This window comes from Grampus griseus (assembly GCF_964374135.1).
Source record: "Grampus griseus genome assembly, chromosome: 5".
Taxonomy (NCBI): Eukaryota; Metazoa; Chordata; class Mammalia; order Artiodactyla; family Delphinidae; genus Grampus; species Grampus griseus.
Window position 1 is genome coordinate 50271557 of NC_138998.1, and position 16630 is coordinate 50288186.

The 16630-nt window shown below is 35.9% G+C and overlaps 1 protein-coding gene across 2 annotated transcripts in view; it reads left to right on the forward strand.

Annotated features, from left to right (window-relative positions):
* The window catches only part of ECT2 (epithelial cell transforming 2), a gene marked incomplete at its 3' end in the record, with an annotated part of 64477 nt that overhangs the window by 26900 nt on the left and 20947 nt on the right, over positions 1 to 16630 (forward strand). For both annotated transcript variants that reach the window (XM_082655609.1, XM_082655608.1), the window contains exons 15-20: positions 3345 to 3413; positions 4554 to 4664; positions 5313 to 5409; positions 7490 to 7571; positions 10525 to 10603; positions 10987 to 11106. In XM_082655609.1, coding sequence (XP_082511735.1) covers positions 3345 to 3413; positions 4554 to 4664; positions 5313 to 5409; positions 7490 to 7571; positions 10525 to 10603; positions 10987 to 11106 — 558 coding nt within the window. The remainder of the gene's footprint in view (positions 1 to 3344; positions 3414 to 4553; positions 4665 to 5312; positions 5410 to 7489; positions 7572 to 10524; positions 10604 to 10986; positions 11107 to 16630) is intronic.

Below are 16630 nucleotides of genomic sequence, written 5' to 3' on the forward strand. Positions count from 1 at the left end.
AAATTGAGGCACTTTAAGGTTAAGTAACTTGCCTAACAGCACAAAACTAACAGGCTCTAGAACCAGTATTTAAAACTAACTAATCAGTGCCAGAATTCACTATATTATATTGTTCCAAGATTAGTCTTATTTATAATCTTTTTCTTTTGTTTCTTTCAAGTGCAGTTTTAAACAGTTAAATCTTTGTTCTTGACACTGTGAGCTGTTAAATTATTCTTGCTTGAGTTCACCTTTTTGCTATTGGAAGTAAATTTTTTCCCTTTTGGCTTTTCTGAATCTGCAGAATATAGGGTAGTGGTTCTTAAATTATTTGGTCTCAGGGTCCCTTTTCATTCTTAAAAATGACTGAGGAACTTATGTTTATATGGTTTTGTTATTTTTGGGTTTTTTTGGCGGTACACGGGCCTCTCACTGTTGTGGCCTCTCCCGTTGCGGAGCACAGGCTCTGGACGCACAGTCTCAGCGGCCATGGCTTACGGGCCCAGCCGCTCCGCAGCATGTGGGATCTTCCCGGACCGGGGCACGAACCCTTGTCCTCTGCATCAGCAGGCGGACTCTCATCCACTGCGCCACCAGGGAAGCCCTATATGGGTTTTATCTATCGGTATTAACTGTTTTTGAAATTAAAACAAAAATCTAATAGTATTTTTAAAGATGCATCAGTTTTTTTAACAGCTTTATTGAGGTACATTTTACATCTTTAAATTCAACCTTTTTAAAATATATGATTCAATGATTTTAATAACTTTACCACGTCATGCAACCACCACCATAAATCCATTTTAGAGCATTTCATCTTCCCCATTAAGATCCTTCATACCCATTTGTAGTAAACCCCATTCCTAGGCCCTGGTCCAGGTAACCACTAATCTACTTTCTTCTGAATTTGCCTTTTCTAGAAACTTCATATAAATGTGAATATATAATATGTGGTGTCTTATGTCTGGCTTCTTTCACTTAGCATATTTTTGAATTTCATCTATGATTTAGTACGTTAGTAGTTTGTTCCTTTGTGTGGCCAGATAATAGTCCATTATACGGCTAACCTACATTTCTTTATCCATTCACCAACTGATGGAAATTTAGCTTGTTTTCAGTTTTTGGCTGTTATGAATAATGCTGATACGAACATTATGTGCAAATCTTCGTTTGGGCATGCTTTCATTCTCTTCCGTAGATACTTAGGAGTAGTAGAATTGTTAGGTCATATTGGTAGACTTATATTTAAAATTTTTGAGAAACTGCCAGGTTTTTACATCATTTTATATTCTCACCAGTAATCTATAAGAGTTCAGATTTCTACACATTCTTGCCAATACTTACCCTTTTTCTTTTATAGCCATTCTGGGATGTGAAGTGATTTTGATTTACATTTCCCTAATGATTAATGATGTTGAGCATCTTTTCATGTGCTTGTTAACCATTCATATATTACCTTTGTGAAATGTGTGCTTAGATCTGGTGCCCATTTTTTGGTTGGGTTGTTTGTTGTCTTACTGAGTTGTAAGGGTTCTCTGTAAACTATAGATACAAGTCCTTTATCAGCTATGTGTTTTGCAGAAATTTCCTCCCACCCTGTCATTGCTTGTCATTTCATTTATTTAGTGGTGTCTTTTGAAGTACCAAAATTTTTAATTTTGATGAAGTCCTATTTATCCATTTTTGAAAATGTAATGTGCTTTTGGTGTCATATCTAAGAAATTTTTTCCTAACTCAAGGTTTTGAAGATTTTCTCCTATATTTTCTTCTAGAGGTTGTATTGTTTTAGCTCTTACAGTTAGGTCTAGAACGTATCTTGAGTTCATTTTTGGCTGAGGTGAGGGTTTAAGTTCATCTTTTTTTGTGTGGATATCCAGTTTTTAAAACATACATTAATAAATTTAAAGTAATAATGACTCATTATATGATAGATAAATAACGTGTTCTTTTAAAAAATAACTAATTTCCAAAACAAATAGTGAGGAGTGATGTTGATTTATGTTTTTTTTTCTGTCTGGCTTAATAGAAGACTATTTCTCCTGCCTACTTCTTAATTCATTCTGTTGCAGTATCACACATCATGTATATAGCCTCTAGAAAACTCTGTTGTATCCTTATGAGAGAATTAGAATAAAAAAGTCAAATAATGCCTTAGTAGTGTAGTAAAAATAGTTTAATCTCGTGGATCCCACTAAAAAAGTGTGTTTTGGGGGGGTCTGCATATAACACTTTGAAAAGCTCTTGTATAAGTTTATTGATTAATTTCTACTTTAAAGTCACTTTTAGGATTTCAATTAGGGCATGTCATTTCTTGGTATCTCATTTTATCATCTGATTTGTGTTTTGTTTTATTATCCTAGAAAGCTTTTAGGGTGTCTTCTAAATTTTGAAAATATATAGTATTTTAGGATGATGATTGAGAAATTTTATAGGCCAGGGATTAGCAAACTGTAGTCAGTGGACCGAATCCAGCCAATTTAGGATTTTGGTAAAGTTTTGCTTGTTTTGGTACGGGAAGTTTTATTGATACACAGCCACACATAATCATTTATGTATTATCTATGGCTCCTTCCACTCTACAAGGACAGAGTTGAGGACTTGTGACAGAAACCATGTGGCCTGCAAGCCTTAAAATACTTACCTTCTGGCCCTTTAAGTAAAGTTTGCTGACCCCTTTATAGATTACAGTTTCTAATGGCTGATGTTTCAGCATCAAGATCGAAAGTAGTTTTCTATAATTAATTAATTCTATAATTAATCACACCATCAGCTTTATAGTTAATAATTAGAAAAGATACTGAACTACCACATCATACTGGGAAGTTAGACTTAGTCTTCTTTTTTTTTTTAAATAAATTTATTTATTTGTTTTTGCCTGCATTGGGTCTTTGCTGCCATGCACGGGCTTTTTCCTAGTTGCGGCAAGTGGGGGCTACTCTTCGTTGCAGTGTGCGGGCTTCTCATTGCAGTGGCTTCTCTTGTTGCGGAACATGGGCCCTAGGTGCGTGGGCTTCAGTAATTGTGGTGCGTGGGCTCAGTAGTTGTGGCTCACGGGCTTAGTTGCTCCACAGCATGTGGGATCTTACCGGACCAGGACTCGAACCCTTAATTATTTTCTTAATTATTTTTCTTAATTATTTTTCAATTATTTTCTTAATTATTTTTCTTAATTATTTTTCAAAGGATATTTTCCTCATAGTCAAAAAGTTAATTTCTTGTTGAGGAGAAAGAATGTTATTAATTGTTATACACATCAAATTAAGATACATTGTAAAGTGCATCTTTCAAGTGAATATCTTAAATATAAAAAGATGTTAAAGAGATTGTCAAAATCAATCTCCTTGTCCCATTTTGTGTTTTTTCAGGATGATCTTGAAGACCTTATTGTTAATTGGGATGAGAGCAAAAGTATTGGTGATATCTTTCTTAAATATGTAAGTATTTTATTTCCTTTTTAAGTTTTCAGATTAAAGTATCATCTCAACAAGGACTGACAGGGAATGAAAGTTACCTGTTTAAATGTGAGAGCTTTTTAAACACTTTGACATAGTTGTGTTTGTAAAATATATTGCAAGTGTTCTTCTCTTCTGAAACATGCCTTCTCTATACAGTCTAACACTTTCTTGATAGCTCAAGATCATCATTAGGAACACTAATTGTTGTATTGTGCTACAAACATTTTACTATATATATGTTATTTGCCTCTTATAAATAGCCACAGATTAATGATTTTTTTGGAATTTTCAGTAATCGAGTTTTAGTCATTTCTTTCCTTAGTTGATAGCAGTTTTTACTGTCTTTGTGTCTGCATAAAAGTTTCTAATGAACTGTTTCTTCTCTAAGATAAGAACAACATAGTTTATCAAATAAAGTATATTAATTTTGGATGAGATGCTGTGAATAGGATTTATAAATTTCTTTCAGTCTCTTTGGATATGATTTGTAAGTTTCACTGCCTTGGATTCTTGCCCATTTACTTTTGTTTTCCGAGGTCTCCTAACTTTGATCTTTACCCTATATCCCTTAGATGTTTTTTTCTGGTTGGTTGAGAATTCCAAATATGCAAATTATTGTCCCATATCTTTTTGATACCTGTTAGTCTCAATTAGTCAAGTTCCTTTTTTTTTGTTTTCATTTTACCTAAAAATTACCCAGTACAGTTGGTCTTTTAATGGTGGTTTGGATCCTTCAGTAGATAATAGCATGTTCTTGGATTCTGTATAGATCAACTATAATTACTATATTCTGAACTTATAGAAGTTTTAAAACTTTGTCATGTTTATATCAATGCTATAAGCTTTCATATACTTCTTTTTCTTTTTGAGTCTTTGTTTGCTTTTCAGGCTTTAGGCTCTGGGTACCAATTGATGCATTTTGTTTAGCAGTTAACACAGTAGTTAGTGAAAAGTTTATAAAATAAATTCCTGTATTTAACTTGAGAAGAAACTTATTTTAAACTTTTATGTGGGTCCAGTATGTCAGATTTTGACTATTGATTATTCAACTTTAAGTTTCATTGACTAAGGGTAACATCCATTACCAATTAATGTGTTGTTTTTTTTAATTGTTGCTAGTCAAAAGATTTGGTAAAAACGTACCCTCCATTTGTGAACTTCTTTGAAATGAGCAAGGAAACAATTATTAAATGTGAAAAACAGAAACCAAGATTTCATGCTTTTCTGAAGGTAATGTGCATTTCTTTCAAATAAAAATGTAATAAGTTCATTAAAATTATACTTTTAGTAAAAATGTATCCATGTAAGAACACCTTAATGTTATCTGTTAACTTTAGCTTTACCTGAGAGTGGCAGTGATGTTTGGCTTCACAAGTTTTGACATGCTACAAGCAGGATCCAAGAGGCAGCTGAATGAATATGAATGTTGTCTGTGGTTTTGTTTTTTTTTTAATTTATTCATGTTTTAGTTCTCAAACACCTCTAAAAATTTTCCAATGAGTTTTGTTTTGCTTTTAATGATTTTTTTTCTTACCAGTGCCTTACTTTGTTTATCCAAATGGTATCAGCATAATTAATATTTTAAATTTGTTTTTTTTCTTTTGAATGGTGTAGATGTAAGAGAAACTCAAATGAAATGTATAAGAGTGCTTAGAGAACTCACTCTCTGTTTAAGGTGTTAATCCTTGGCTTGCCAGGAGGCCATTTCAGGCCTTGGGGGATTATTTAGCCACAGTAATCTGCCAGAGAACAACTGCCACCCTACTTCTGTTAGTTCTTATCAGGGCACAAATGATAAAAGTGTAATCTAGTAAATGTAATGTCTAATCTTTGCAGAAAACCTTTTAAATAATTATTGAATAAATTAATTCCTTTCAGATAAACCAAGCTAAACCAGAATGTGGGCGGCAAAGCCTTGTTGAACTTCTCATCCGACCAGTACAGAGGTTACCCAGTGTTGCATTACTTTTAAATGGTACTTGTCTGATCTGTTTCCAGACAATTTTGGATGTTTCTATGGAATTGTTTTGTTCTAAAAAATTTGAAAAATTTCTCATTTTCAAAATCCTCTTAGGTTTCAACTTTAAAGCTTATATCTTTTACATAGGAAATATCTTTATGGATAATCTGAATAATCACTGGTGCTACAAAAAATTCACTCTGGCCTAAAATGCTTTATTTGTTGTGATGTCAATTATATTGACTAGTATTGTACTTTTTGTCTGTCTACTAAAAGTCTTCTTATATTTCATGGTGCATCACTAATTTCACGATCAGTTTACATCCACACGAAATTCACCCACAAAATTACAAGATCAGAGATGATTAATGTGTCTCAAGTGATTTAGTCTTTTTCTGAATCTTAGTAAAAGTTCTTTATGCTTCATTTTATGCTTTTTTTTCTTACATTGTGCAGAACACTCTTGAAACATACATCCGTTTATTCTAAAACTTAAACTACAGATATAAATGAAGGGGATTTTTATAGCAGAGTTAATTTTTATGAATAAATATGAATAAATTATGCCTGCATGAAAAGAAAGGCATATTTATATGCTTTTATATTACCTGACTAAAGTAGTGAATAGTTATAGGACAGTCAATTTTTTTTTTATTATTTTTATTTTTTTTAATTATTATTATTTTTTTTGCGGTACGCGGGCCTCTCACTCTTGTGGCCTCTCCAGTTGCGGAGCACAGGCTCTGGACGCACAGGCTCAGCGGCCATGGCTCACGGGCCCAGCTGCTCCGCGGCATGTGGGATCCTCCCGGACCGGGGCACGAACCCATGTCCCCTGCATTGGCAGGTGGACTCTCAACCACTGTGCCACCAGGGAAGCCCAATTTTTATATTTTTTAAATTTAAGTATGAAAATTAAATTACAAATAGGAATAAGTATAATAAAGCATTTTGGTCCCCAAACCTTAACTACAATAGTGTGTGTAGCAGATAAGGAGGCTAAGTTTGTGACTTTAATCTATTGTCTTTAAAGTATATTGGTTAAACTATGAGTTATGGTTGTAACTACAAAAATTGATCATTTTTATTCTCTTTGAGGTTATCTAATGTAGTTTAGAATTACTAACATATAAGATGATTTCCCCAGTCTTTAAAAGCTATCCTGTTTTACAGATTATAAGAAGAATATATGAACACATGAACTTTTAACTTTACAAAGCAGGGTATTTTTTAAATTTATCTTCATTATTGTTTCCTTAAGTACTTATAGGAATCCCATCAGATGTTGTCATGACTAAAATGAACTTGATTTCTAAGTCTTTCTTCTATCATTCCACTTAAAAGATTAGGTGGGCCTGGTATTGGGGAACAAACAGTTAGATGGAACATTATAAGCAACTTGGATAAGAAGAGTCAAAGTGTAAGCATCTCATGAACCTACAAACTAAACAAAACCATCTCTTGAGGACACCAACTGCTTTCTGTGATGGAGCCATGGACCCCGCTATGAAATATGGCATATATAATGATTTCTTAGCTAATTGAGAATCATGTGTTTTCCTTCAGCACTATGGAGAGAGTTTGAAGAATCTAGGAGTCCTCAAGCTTTACTAGAAGGGAATTGAAATAGTGTAAGAAAATCTGTTACATATTCTGGAAATTTAGTCAATGAAAAAACATGGAAACTTTAATACATTTAAGAAGAGAGCTCTTAAAAGGGAACATTGCATAAAACATTTTTTTTTTTTTTTTTTTTTTTTGCAATACGCGGGCCTCACACTGTTGTGGCCTCTCCCATTGCGGAGCACAGGCTCCGGACGTGCAGGCTCAGTGGCCAATGGCTCACAGGGCTCAGCCGCTCCGCAGCATGTGGTATCTTCCTGGACCGGGGCACGAACCCGTGTCCCCCTGCATCGGCAGGCGGACTCTCAACCACTGCACCACCAGGGAAGCCTGCATAAAACAAGTAAAAGTTAGATATTATTTTTTAAAAATGAATCAACCTGTATCTATCAAAGTGGACAGCATTTTTAAGTCATAGTTGGAGAACCAATGAATTTTTTTTAATCATAGAGAAAACATTTTATCATTACAGATCTTAAGAAGCATACAGCTGAAGAAAATCCTGACAAAAGCACTCTAGAAAAAGCTATTGGATCACTAAAGGAAGTAATGACGTAAGTACATTATTTCAATTTTTTATTGCTCCTTAGATTTAAAATGGAATTGGTAGAACAACTAGAATCATAAATGGTGAGAAAAATATCAGTAGCATAATTCTGTAATAGTATCTAAATTATTTTATAGTAGTGTAGTCACACATTAAAATGTTAGAAGTATTGTTAAGCATACAATAATTAATTTAAAACATATTTCTGAAGGTATTGAACTATTATGCAGAGAGTAACAATGGTTTAGAAATTTGAAAATTGTAAAAAAAATACACTAGTAGACATTTTCTTCATATACCTCCAGTCTTAGCTTGTTTTTGTCTTCATATTCTTATAAACTACCCAAATGGAAATTGGGAATTTGACCATGATGTAAAGAAGAAGTTTATAATACTTTTTTCACATTAGCTTTGACTTTTTGTTTCTTACTTTGAATTCTATGGAATTAAATTGATACAGTTTGTTGGAGATGTATTAGAAGTATAATCTCAAAGAAATTTACTAGGGAACTTGATTGTTAAACTTAAGCTGTTTACTGTAGGTTTAACTTGAAGACATAGCATTAATCAGAAATGATTTTTTCCTGACTAATATGATCAAAATTGAAAACTCTGTTGCTGTTAATTGTTTTGCTTCGTGAAGGGCGAGGGCATTTCACTTCTTTGAGCTTTACATAATAGACATATTCAGTAGATTTAAATGATTTCTGAGATTCCATGAGGTGCTTCTATGTGAAATAGCGTTTCTTAAAAATACTCGCAAAGGAGCTCCTAGAGAGAAAGATTACTATCTCTAGTGAAACGATCCAGCAGTAGCATAATGCTCAAATTAATGAATACCAGCTTCTGTTGCTGCTGAAAGCATTATGCATATTTTGGCTTTTGCTTATGTTTGTATATTATATGTTAATCAGCCAGCCTTCATGCTTTTGCTTTGTTATTTTGGGATCAGGATAATAGTGTTTTTCAACACTTTGTGGTTTAACGTACTCACACGTTATTTAACTTGATCCTTTCTACAAACTACGAATTAAGCAGTGAGTGTTAACGTATTTTCATAAAAGAAAAAAGCTTTTAGGTTTGTTGATTTTTTTCTATTCTCTATTTCATTCATTTTCACTCTGATCTTTATGATTTCTTTTTTCCTGCTTGCTTTAGATTTAGCTTGCTCTTTTTTCCTCCCCAGTGTCTTACAGTAGAAGGCTAGGAAACTGGTTTGAGATCTTATTTTTTTCTTTTTTTTTTTTTTTTTTTTGCTGTACGCGGGCCTCTCACTGTTGCGGCCTCTCCCGTTGTGGAGCACAGGCCCCGGACGCACAGGCTCAGCGGCCATGGCTCACAGGCCTAGCCGCTCCGCGGCATGTGGGATCTTCCCGGACCGGGGCACAAACCCATGTCCCCTGCATCAGCAGGCGGACTCTCAACCACTGCGCCACCAGGGAAGCCCGAGATCATTTTTTTTTTTTTTTTTTTGCGGTATGCGAGACTCTCACTGCTGTGGCCTCTGCCGTTGCAGAGCACAGGCTCCGGACGCTCAGGCTCAGCGGCCATGGCTCATGGGCCCAGCTGCTCCGCGGCATGTGGGATCCTCCCGGACCGGGGCACGAACTTGTGTCCCCTGCATCAGCAGGCGGACTCTCAACCACTGCGCCACCCGGGAAGCCCCGAGATCATTTTTTTAATTGTACACTTTTTTTTTCACTTCTTTAAATTTATTTATTTATTTATTTTTGGCTGCACTGGGTCTCCATTGTTGTCTTCTTTGCTGTGCGGGGGCTTTCTCTAGTTGCGGTGAGCAGGGGCTACTCTTCATTGCGGTGTGCGGGCTTCTCATTGTGGTGGCTTCTCCTGTTGTGGAGCACAGGCTCTAGACGTGCAGGCTTCAGTAGTCGTGGCACGTGGGCTCTAGAGCGCAGGCTCAGAAGCTGTGGCACACAGGCTTAGTTGCTCCGTGGCATGTGGGATCTTCCTGGACCAGGGCTCAAACCCGTGTCACCTGCATTGGCAGGCAGATTGTCAACCACTGCGCCACCAGGGAAGCCCCTAATTGTACACTTTTATAGCTATAAATTTCCCTTTAAGCATTGCTTTAGTCATATTCCATAAATTTTGTGTTTTTGTTTATCTGAAAGTATTTTCTAATTTCCCTTGTGATTACTTCTTGACCCATTGGTTGTGTAGGAGTGTTTTGGCTAATTCCCACATATTTGTGAATTTTCAAAATTTCCTTTTGTTATCAATTTCTGATTTTACTTCATTGTTTATGGAAAATATACTTTGTATTATTTCAGTCCTTTCAAACTTTTTGAGGCCTATTTTATGACTTAACCTGGAGAATGTTCCATGTATACTTGAATATTGTGCTCTTTTTCATCATTTTACTTTCAGTCTATTTATGTCTTTGTATGTAAAGTGTATCTTTTGTATACAGGATATAATTGGCCTTGCATTGTTTCCTGTCTCACAGGAATTGACTTCCAGTGACTTGAGAACCCTGTTTCATTATACTTTGATTGTTTTTATTTTTTTAGTTGTTTCAGGCAGAGTATATTTTTTTCCTCCTTATTCCATCTTGTCCATTAGTCTTAATTTTTATTTCAGTGAAATGATTAGCATATGACTTAGGAATGATTTGCATAAAACCTTACCTGAACTTACACTTAGATTATGAGAACCTGAAGTTTATACCATTGTAACGTATTTTAGGAAGTGAGTGAGTATAGTGAGTATAATTTAAAAAAAAGACACAATATTGTAAGGACTAAAGCAAAATATACTTCTCTGAAGGGTTGTATGAAATTTTTTTTAATGTAGTGGGATACTTTTAGGGAATATTTTAACTGATACAGGTATCAAAATTAAGATAGACTCACATGGAAGGATTTTTGTTTGTGACACGAGATGTATGTATATACAGTTTTTATAGTCTTGTTCTAAAAGTAACCTTATTAATTTTTCAGCCATATTAATGAGGATAAGAGAAAGACAGAAGCTCAAAAGCAAATTTTCGATGTTGTTTATGAAGTAGATGGATGTCCAGTAGGTATTCATTTTTGATGATTGTCAACTTATTTTCTTTTTCTTGTTAACGGTTGACCCTTGAACAACTGGGTGTTAAGGGCATCAGCCCCACCAGTGCAGTAGAAAATCTGCATGTAACTTTATAGTTGGCCCTTTGTTTCTGTGGTTCTGTATTCATGGATTCAACCAATCATGGATCGTGTAGTACTTATTTATTGAAAAAACACTGTGTATAAGTGGACCAACACAGTTCAAACCTGTGTTGTTAAAGGCTCAACTGTATTTAGATTCTGCAGTTATAATATAAACAGAATCTCAACACAACTTTCTTTTAAATTATAACTTTTACAAATTATTTGCTATAAAGTAATCTTTTTTATTAATATTTTCAATCTATTCAGGCTAATCTTTTATCTTCTCACCGAAGCTTAGTTCAGCGAGTTGAAACAATTTCTCTAGGTGAGCACCCCTGTGACAGAGGAGAACAAGTAACCCTCTTCCTCTTCAATGACTGCCTAGAGGTAAAGTTGTCCTTAATACAGTATAATAACACTGCTGTTTTGTGTGACTTCACTGAATGTTTAAAACCAAACTTTGATTTAATTACAAAAACTTTAAATTAATTTAATTAAGTGATTAAAGTAAATAGCTTAAAGTGAACTTAATCACATTTTTTTGATGAGACTGGTTGTTGACTTAATACTATTAATTGAATGCTTTTAGGAGAAGGCCTAATATTAAGAAATGTGATGATTTTTTATGACTTCAGATCCAAGTCACAATGAAAATTTAGTTTATTTCCATGCAAATAAATGCTTAGGTGAAGAATTTTAGGAACTTCTTATATCTATGTATATTTCTTCAAGATTTACAAAATAATTATGAGTTCTTTTTGAAATTTAAGTAGATTTTTCCAGCAAAGAAATCAGTATTTTGTTGAAGAAGGAGATAAGTGGATTATTTAATACAATGAATTTACAATCCCCTGATTTCTTCCTTAAGTCTGCAGGTTTTAGAGTGAGTTAATGGTCAGTTTATCAGATGCGGTGCAATGATTCTAATTCTAAAATTCTTATCTATCCAAGTAAATTTTTTCCCCATATTAGTCCTACAGGCAGATTGAACTATATTTATGTGCTTTTTCAACCCCTTTCTTTCATTCTTTTATTCGTGTATTTTTAATCAACTAAACAGTCTAATTGGGGGATATAAAGGAATGTATTTTCCTTCATCTCAGAAAATAGAACACATTCTGTCTTCTAATGATAAAGTCATTAACCAGGAGACTCATTTGACATTTGTGTTATTGGGTAAGTTTTTGTTGCATTCATTGAAGTGATTTTGATGAGTTGCCTTTTTCTTTAAAATTTATACTTCTTCCTTTTATTCCTTTCCACTTCATTTCTTATCTAGTGCTACCCTCTTGTATCATGCACATTAGTATTTTTTTTTTAACATCTTTATTGGAGTCTAATATTTTTTTTTTTTTTTTGCGGTACGCGGGCCTCTTACTGTTGTGGCCTCTCCCGTTGCGGACCACAGGCTCCAGACGCACAGGCCCAGCAGCCACGGCTCACGGGCCAAGCCGCTCCGCGGCATGTGGGATCCTTTCGGACCCGGGCACGAACCCGTGTCCCCTGCATTGGCAGGCGGACTCTCAACCACTGTGCCACCAGGGAAGCCCTGGAGTATAATTGATTTACAATGGTGTGTTAGTTTCTGCTTTATAACAAAATGAATCAGCTATACATATATCCCGATATCTCCTCCCGCTTGCATCTCCCTCCCACCATCCCTATCCCACCCCACTAGGTGGTCACAAAGCACCAAGCTGATCTCCCTATGCTATGTGGCTTCTTTCCACTAGCTATCTGTTTTACATTTGGTAGTGTATATATGTCCATGCCAGTCTCTCACTTCGTCCCAGCTTACCCTTCCCCCTTCCCGTGTCCGCAAGTCCATTCTCTATGTCTGCCTCTTTATTCCTGTCCTGCCCCTAGGTTCTTCAGAACCTTTTTTTTTTGTATTACATATATATGTGTTACCATATGGTGTTTGTTTTTCTCTTTCTGACTTAACTTCACTCTGTATGACAGACTCTAGGTCCATCCACCTCACTACAAATAACTCAGTTTTGTTCTTTTTATGGCTGAGTAATATTCCATTGTATATATGTGCCACATCTTCTTTATCCATTCATCTGTTGATGGACAGACACTTAGGTTGCTTCCATGTCCTGGCTATTATAAATAGAGCTGGAATGAACATTGTGGCACATGACTCTTTGTTTTTTTGGGTTTTGGGGGGTTTTTTTTTAATTTTTCAATTTTATTTTATTTATTTTTTTATACAGCAGGTTCTTATTAGTTATCCATTTTATACATATTAGTGTATATATGTCAATCCCAATCTCCCAATTCATCACACCACCACTCTCCCCCTTGGTGTCCATAACATTTCTTCTCTACATTTGTGTCTCTATTTCTGCCCTGCAAACTGGTTCATCTGTACCATTTTTCTAGGCTCCACATATATGCGTTAATATACAATATTTTTCTCTTTCTGACTTACTTCACTCTGTATGACAGTCTCTAGATCCATCCACATCTCTACAAATGACCCAATTTTGTTCCTTTTTATGGCTGAGTAACATTCCATTGTATATATGTACCACATCTTCTTCATCCATTCATCTGTCAATGGGCATTTGTGTGTATTGAAGAATCCTTGCATTCCTGGGATAAACCCCACTTGATCATGGTGTATGATCCTTTTAATGTGCTGTTGGATTCTGTTTGCTAGTATTTTGTTGAGGAATTTTGAATCTATGTTCATCAGTGATATTGGCCTGTAGTTTTCTTTCTTTGTGACATCTTTGTCTAGTTTTGGTATCATGGTGATGGTGGCCTCGTAGAATGAGTTTGGGTGTGTTCCTCCCTCTGCTATATTTTGGAAGAGTTTGAGAAGGATAGGTGTTAGCTCTTCTCTAAATGTTTGATAGAATTCACCTGTGAAGCCATCTGATCCTGGGCTTTTGTTTGTTGGAATATTTTTTATTTTATTTTATTTTATTTATTTTTTTGTTTGTTGGAATATTTTTAATCATAGTTTCAAATGCAGTGCTTGTGATTGGTCTGTTCATAGTTTCTATTTCTTCCTGGTTCAGTCTTGGAAGGTTGTGCATTTCTAAGAATTTGTCCATTTCTTCCAGGTTGTCCATTTTATTGGCATATAGTTGCTTGCAATAGTCTCTCATAATCCTTTGTATTTTCCGCATTGTCAGTTGTTACTTTTCCTATTTCTTTTCTAATTCTATTGATTTGAGTCTTCTCCCTTTTTTTCTTGATGAGCCTAATGGTTTATCAATATGGTTTATTTTCTCAAAGAACCAGCTTTTAGTTTTATTGATCTTTGCTATTGTTTCCTTCATTTCTTTTTCATTTATTTCTGATCTGATCTTTATGACTTCTTTCCTTCTGCTAACTTTGGGGTTTTTTTGTTCTTCTTTCTCTAATTGCTTTAGATGTAAGGTTAGGTTGTTTATTTGAGATGTTTCTTGTTTCTTGAGGTAGGATTGTATTGCTGTAAAGTTCCCTCTTAGAACTACTTCTGCTGCATCCCATGGGTTTTGGGTCGTCGTGTTTTCCTTGTCATTTGTTTCTAGGTATTTTTTTTTTTTTTTTTTTTTTTTTGTGGTACACGGGCCTCTCACTGCTGTGGCCTCTCCCGTTGTGGAGAACAGGCTCCGGAAGCGCAGGTGCAGCGGCCATGGCTCACGGGCCCAGCGAGTCCGCGGCACGCGGGACCCTCCCGGACTGGGGCACGAACCCGTATCCCCTGCATTGGCAGGCAGACTCCCAACCACTGCGCCACCAGGGAAGCTCTCTAGGTATTTTTTGATTTCCTCTTTGATTTCTTCAATGATCTCTTGGTTCTCAACTAGTGTACTGTTTAGCCTCCATTTGTTTGTATTTTTTCCTGTAATTGATATCTAGTCTGATAGTGTTGTGGTTGGAAAAGATACTTGATACGATTTCAGTTTTCTTAAATTTACCAAAGCTTGATTTGTGACCCAAGATATGATCTCTCCTGGGGAATGTTCTATAAGCACTTGAGAAGAAAGTGTATTCTATTGTTTTTGGATGGAATGTCCTATAACTATCAATTAAGTCCATCTTGTTTAATGTATCATTTAAAGCTTGTGTTTCCTTATTTATTTTCATTTTGGATGATCTGTCCATTGTTGAAAGTGGGGTATTAAAGTCCCCTAATATGAATTTGTTACTGTCGATTTCTCCTTTTATGGCTGTTAGCATTTGCCTTATGTGCTCCTATGTTGGATGCATAAATATTTACAATTGTTATATCTTCTTAGGTTGATCCCTTGATCATTATGTAGTGTCCATATTTGTCTCTTGGAATAGTCTTTGTTTTAAAGTCTGTTTTGTCTGATATGAGAATTGCTACTCCAGCTTTTTTTTTTTTTTTTTTTTTTTTTATTGGTGGTACGCGGGCGTCTCACTGCTGCAGCCTCTTCCGTCACAGAGCACAGGCTCCGGATGTGCAGGTGCAGCAGCCATGGCTCACGGGCCCAGCCAGTCCGCGGCACGCGGGACCCTCCCGGACTGGGGCACGAACCCGTATCCCCTGCACCGGCAGGCAGACTCCCAACCACTGCGCCACCAGGGAAGCCCTCCAGCTTTCTTTTGATTTCCTTTTGCTTGGAATATCTTTTTCCATCCCTTCACTTTCAGTCTGTATGTGTCCCTAGGTCTGGAGTGGGTCCCTTGTAGACAGCATATGTACGGGTCTTGTTTTTGTATCCATTCACCCAGTCTGTGTCTTTTGGTTGGAACACTTAATCCATTTACATTTAAGGTAGTTGTCGATATGTATGTTCCTATTACCATTTTCTTAATTGTTTTGGGTTTGTTATTGTAGGTCTTTTCCTTCTTTTGTTTTTCCTGCCTAGAGAAGTTCCTTTAGCATTTGTTGTAAAGCTGGTTTGGTGGTGCCGAATTCTCTTAGCTTTTGCTTGTCTGTAAAGGTTTTAATTTCTCCATCAAATCTGAATGAGATCCTTGCTGGGTAGAGTAATCTTGGTAGTAGGTTTTTCCCTTTCATCACTTTAAATATGTCCTGCTACTCCCTTCTGGCTTGCAGAGTTTCTGCTGAAGGATCAGCTGTTAACCTTATGGGGATTCCCTTGTATGTTATTTGTTGCTTTTCCCTTGCTGCTTTTAATATTTTTTCTTTGTATTTAATTTTTAGTAGTTTGATTAATTTCTGTCTTGGTGTGTTTCTCCTTAGATTTATCCTGTATGGGACTCTCTGTGCTTCCTGGATTTGATTGACTATTTCCTTTCCCATATTAGGGAAGTTTTCAAGTATAATCTCTTCAAATATTTTCTCAGTCCCTTTCTTTTTCTCTTCATATTCTGGGACCCCTATAATTTGCATGTTGGTGTGTTTAATGTTGTCCCAGAGGTCTCTGAGACGGTCCTCAGTTCTTTTCATTCTTTTTTTTCTTTATTCTGCTCTGCGGTAGTTATTTCCACTATGGTATCTTCCAAGTCACTTATCTGTTCTTCTTTCTCAGTTATTCTGCTATTGATTCCTTCTAGAGAATTTTTAATTTCATTTATCGTGCTGTTCATCATTGTTTGTTTGCTCTTTAGTTCTTCTAGGTCCGTGTTAAACACTTCTTGTATTTCCTCCATTCTATTTCCAAGATTTTGGATCATCTTTACCATCATTACTCTGAATTTGTTTTCAGGTACACTGCTTATTTCCTCTTCATTTGTTTGGTCTGGTGGGTTTTTACCTTGCTCCTTCATCTGCTGTGTGTTTCTCTGTCTTCTCATTGTTCTTAACTTACTGTGTTTGGGGTTTCCTTTTCGCAGGCTGCAGGTTCGTAGTTCCCATTGATTTTGGTGTCTGGCCCAGTGGCTAAAGTTGGTTCAGTGGGTTGTGTAGGCTTCCTGGTGGAGGGGACTGGTGCCTGTGTTCTGGTGGATGAGGCTGGATCTTGTCTTTCTGGTGGAC